This window comes from Sebastes fasciatus, chromosome 6, assembly GCF_043250625.1.
Source record: "Sebastes fasciatus isolate fSebFas1 chromosome 6, fSebFas1.pri, whole genome shotgun sequence".
NCBI classification, from domain to species: Eukaryota; Metazoa; Chordata; class Actinopteri; order Perciformes; family Sebastidae; genus Sebastes; species Sebastes fasciatus.
The window spans coordinates 7,943,376-7,948,900 of record NC_133800.1 but is presented as its reverse complement, the minus strand read 5'-3'; the positions used below and the strand labels follow the sequence as shown (position 1 = coordinate 7,948,900).

General features: G+C 40.8%; 1 protein-coding gene across 1 annotated transcript; it reads right to left on the bottom strand.

Moving 5' to 3' along the window:
• Positions 1–969: 969 nt before the first annotated feature.
• Positions 970–4,910, bottom strand: LOC141768929 (LIM domain transcription factor LMO4-B). The gene is made up of 5 exons (XM_074637460.1): positions 4,523–4,910; positions 3,480–3,719; positions 3,254–3,350; positions 2,780–2,938; positions 970–1,766 (listed from the first exon to the last, which is right to left on the bottom strand). Exons 2-5 carry the CDS (start codon positions 3,692–3,694, stop codon positions 1,758–1,760), a joined length of 480 nt encoding a protein of 159 aa, XP_074493561.1. The 5' UTR covers positions 3,695–3,719; positions 4,523–4,910; the 3' UTR covers positions 970–1,757.
• Between the last annotated feature and the right edge of the window lie 615 nt (positions 4,911–5,525).

The window sequence follows — 5,525 nt, the reverse complement described above, 5'->3', positions numbered from 1 at the left end:
ACGCCTCATGGCAAAGAGCCTTTTCATGAGACCTGCTAATTGGCATCTGAAAACGTTCCGGCTAATTAGGAAAAGGCAGATGAGGCTTGATTAGTTTGAATGGAAAGTGTAACTTGTGGCGCGGTGGGACTCGGGAATGTGCCGAGGTTTTATTTTCTTCGCCATCACGATACAAAGATAATTGTAATTGTGATCATTTGCATACGTTAATGAATTTGCGTGACGCTCCTTGATCAGACGTGGAATAAATAATTGATGCAGTATCAGCACCTACCATGACAAGTGGGATGTTTTGAAATAGCTAAGCGCATTAAGGTGTGAGTTTGATGGCTGCCATGTTCCCAGGCAAGGTGTGAAAGTGGAGCAGATCCTATCTTCTGCTCCCTACCGCTGCTATCACACTAAGATTAACTCCACAACCTCAGATGGTATGCTGAGACTAGAAGTTTTTACATAGCATTAAAAAAGGCACACAAGAGTTAGAGCAAATTAGATGCAGGTCAGGAAAATCATTTTCAGAAGCCATGCGGAGAGTGGCGGAGAACAAAGAGCTGCGACGGGAAACAAACCAGTCTGTGTTGGAGCTTTAATTGGAACATGGTAAACAGTAAATACATCAGATTGTTTCAAATGGATGTAGAGGGGGCCACTCCCCTTTAATTAGCCTGCTTTCAGATTAGGCTTTATTAGAGGCAGGCAGCCACCGAGCCAGGCAGCCACGGGATATGCCCCGAGTTCAGCCTCCCAAGAGCTCCAGCAGCACAGATACAGGGCTCATGTTTAATTGCCTCTGTAAATGGTCAGAGCTCAAGCCCCCTAATTCCATTCCTCAGGGTAATCAGGCATGTTTTCACCATACAGGGCTAAAGAGAGTGAGAGAGACAGTCACATCCACCCTGCTAGGTACCATGCAATACAATGCCACTCTAATGCCGCTAAAGGGCTCGAAATGACCTCAGCTCAGCTTCGTGACATGTTACGGGGAAAATCGTTTTAATAGGATTTTTTGTTTTTAACTCCACAATTTGTTTTTCACACATTGAACAGGCAATCTGATAAAGAAAAAAAAAAAAACCTTCACTGCATCATTTCTTCTTTTTTGTGCAGGGCATCTGAAAAATCAGTAATCATACAGCAACATTTTGTTTTCCTTGAGTGTTTAAAAAGTTTCTGGTGTGGGTTTGAATCTCAAGGTTTCCTATAACTGCACATTTTCAGATACAGAGTTTTTGCCATCAATTTTATATTCAATCCTCAGTGTGTAAGATCTCAGATTAATATATACAAGGAAGAGATCAAGAGTTCGTTAAAAACACCGACGCTCAGGGGAAATAATGCCACGCGGCATAAGCAAAGCTTTGACAGTCATTTTACAGCAGTCCATCAAACGTTCATTCAAGCATCTTTTATTCCCTCTTCCAGTTGGCGCAGGCTTTTCATCCTCATTGTTTTCCTCCAGCTTTCTTTCTCATAGTCCCAGTGCAGTCCACACATACTGCAAGTCTTTGATGATGCACACACCACTTTAACATTGAACACAACATAAATGTGACTTCGTACGCGGTATATAGAGTCTCTGGTACGGTGACGGACGGGGATCTTGGTGGGAAACAGCGTCCTCCCCGGGGGAAGAAGAGAGGTGGGGGGCAGTGATCAGAATCCACAACAACGACGACAGTAGCAGGATAAGAATAGCGCACCGAAGAGAAGTGAAGCTCGGGAGGAAAGGCAAGGGCAACGCGCAGCTCTTCTTCCACTCAGCATACCTGCAGACAACACGAGAGAGAGGGAGATGGGTCAGGGTCACAGCCACAACACATGATTCAGGTTCATCTTTATGTGTGAATACAAAGCCAAATTATATATTTTTTTTTGCTTTTCAAGTTTTTGTTAATATAATAAATAAAATGTAATCTATTGTATAATACCAATTTGAGGATTAATTCATCTTAAATCAAAATACAATATGACAAAAAAGCATTTGATGAATTATAATAATGCACTAGTCGTAAAGAGCATTACAAAATCAGTAGCTTATGAGAGTCAATTTTACGATTTTTTTTCCCAGTTCAATTACCAGATAGCATTACAGTTCTTCAATCCTATTTGATCATATTTCCTTTTTCAGTGGTGGAATAAGTATTCCACACTATATATAAAAAATATCATTACAAGTAAATACTTTCAAAATGATATTTAAGTAAAAGTAAACAAGTATTAACAGCAAAATGTACTGAGAGTATCAAAAAAGAAAGAAAGTCCTCATTATGCAGCCGGATAGCGTCTTTCACTGTTATGTTATTATATGTATACTATAATATTGGATTTACTGATGTATTAACATGTAACTATTAGCTTAATGTTGTAGCTGATCAAGGTGGAGCTAAATGTATAAGCTGATGATATGGTTGTGTATATAAAATATGAATTTGTAAAGTGACATGGCTTTCAGATAAATCTAGCAAAGTAAAAAGTACAATATTTCCCTATTAAATCAGTAGAAGTATAAAGTAGCATAACATGGGAATACTCCCAAGAGCTCTGTAAACACTGTTTGCATTATGAAAATAGCATTTCTGATATTATTATTTTTTTTTGTGCATTGTTTTCTCCATATTAATGGCATGTCTTGCTGTGGCAGACATTTTCCCCATGGGGAATCAACATATTCTATTATTCACATTACAGCATATTCGCGTAAGGAGAACGTATGCTCGGCTGTAAATATGCAGATGCTTCTGTAGTGTCATGTCAACAACCCCTACTGTATATTATTCACCTTCTGGTCTGTCAGCACAGTGTTGCTCTGAAGTGGAGGCAGGTGGCTGTTGAGCAAGACGGCGCCGGGTCTGTCGTGCTCGCAGAAGATTGTACCGTTGATGTAATGGAAGCGATCGCCAGGGATCAGTCTGTTTCTACAGGTGGCACAGCTGAAACACTACAGAGGAGCAGAAAAAACACAGAAATGGATCAAATTCAGTCCACTAAAACACATTCACATATTATGTGCATGATATCAAGAGTTGAAACAAATATATATATTAATTAAAATATGATACTTTGCAGTCCAATGTGTGGTAAAAACACCTTTAAAGTTTAAAGGTGAGTACATGAGGTAAAAAAAGGATGGAGGGCACGACTAATTTCTCTCCTTCTTCCCATCTGACTGTCTCTCACCCATCAAATCCCAGATGTTTCTGTCAAACAAGCAGTGGGAGACAAAGCGCGAAGGATGTGATAGCTGGGGATTTACCTTGAGGTGGTAAACATTTCCCTGCGCCCTCATCACCATTTCGTTGGCTGGGATCGACTGGCCGCAGGCGCTGCACGCCCCGCTGTGCCCGAACAGTCTGCAAACACACGAAAAAAAATCAGATTGCTCAGTCTGTACAGCCTTCCAAACTAAACTAAAACCAGCAGCTTCCTCCTCCTCCTCCTCCTCCTCCTCCTCCTCTGCCACCTCTTCCTCTTCCTCTCACCTGATGTAGTCGCTCCGACACAGAATCATGCCCCCTTTGCTGTAGCAGGTGGTGCCAATGTCCCCCAGCTGGGCTTGGCAGCAAGAGCACTTGAGGCAACGAGTGTGCCAGTAGCGCTCCATGGAGAAGAGCAGGAAGCGGTCTGCGATCTTCCCCCCGCATCCTGCACAAGACCTGGGGGCCGGCGGTACGCCTGACGCTTGGTTGTTCACCATGCTGATGTTGGGCCCTCAGAGGCTCCTACACACACACAAAGAACAGAGGTTTGACAACTGAGACAGGTTCAACGACTACACCCAGCAATGTTTACTTTTCCACCCTTTTTAAGATATCATATTTGTATGATGGTATAATAATAGTCTTTTTTTTTGTGTAAACTATATTTATTCATATTTCCATTGGTGGATATTTATTTTGCAATTAATTATAAGCCTTTCAACCTTTTTTTGTATTTATCACTACACACACACATCACCCATTTCCATTTGCTCTGGCAAACCTAGACAGGGCTTCAGCTTGACTGCAACTAATTGTTAATATGGTCCCTTTAAGAGCTGTAACAGGTTGACCTAGAGACACTATTACTAACACAAGGAAGAATGAATGAAACATTTCCATTTCTGCACACAGTAAGCAGCACATGAAATTAAATATATTTGAATTCTGTTCATTATAGCTCTATAACGTAATTTTGATTTGACAAGTAGACCGAGGGGGAGGGACTTAAAGGCTTTAACATTATGCCAACCTTTATTTTGATGAAAAGGGGGGATGTCAACGTTTGTTTTGATGAAAAGGGGGGATAAGGGGGAAAGTCACCAAATGGGACTAAATAGACGAGTTGCCAGACTAAATGTCGCCCTAATACTAAAAGCATTATAAAAGTATTTTATCCTGCATGTACTAGTTCTATCTTTATACAGGCTAGTATCTAGATCATTTTAGCTTAACTGACATATTTACAACCAGGAGATGTTATCTTAAAAGATATCTGTTTGCAGAAATGCAAAAAAACAAAGAGGAAAAACAAAACAAGATGTTACCTTGTTGCCAAATGTTTCCTTCCTGCAGTTGAAGTTTGAGAAGGTGGATAAACTATTCACAAGAACCTCGACACGCTCACAGTTGTAGCACTTGGACTTGACTCGGTCTGGTCTCCATAGATCTCCAGAGGAAACGCAAAGCAACAGAACATTTAGCCCGGGACGGAGACGGAGACGGACGAGACGGTCAATAGTTGAGAGCAAACTCTCACCGACGTCCACCTCCGGAGAGACAGAAGTACATACTGTAACCGTGAGGAGGAGACATGATGACGCAGCTTCTCTTGCTCCGCTCTTTGTTACAGCTGTCCATCTATCCACATTCCTTCATGTGTTCATCTGACGCTCCTGACAGCAGCGACACTATTCATCAAGTTGCGCAAGCGGCTATTTAAATTACCGAGAGGCAACGAGACCGACGAGCAGCGAGCAGCAGCCAATAGCAGAGCAGGGGGGCGTGTCCAAAGTCAAGATGATTTATGAGTTTATAGTGGCTTATTAATATGCACATTCACTCCCTGTGGGGTGGCACTGTGTGTGTGTGTGTGTGTGTGTGTGTGTGTGTGTGTGTGTGTGTGTGTGTGTGTGTGTGTGTGTGTGTGTGTGTGCAGTATTGACATGGGGAACAGCCAAAACAACAGATTATGGGAGGCTACATTATTGTTTTATATTCTTACATCGATATAGATCATATACCTCTTCTTTGATGAATAACTGTAAAACATGTTCAAAAACATTTGCAAAAACTAAGCTATATTAATTAGGAATGAACATGTTATATTGCTAATACAATTCATGAAATAATTTGCTCACTTGTCTTGTGGCAAATTCTATTTATTTTTTTATTATCTTTTATTTAAGGTTAAAGGAATACATACACATACTTGTAAAGGGACATACAGACAGCAGAAACAACATATATCAACAAAAAAAGAAACAAGGAAAGGAAAATAATAAATAAAAAAGTACTACCCATTGTAATAGTGCAGTGTCAAGAAAAGTT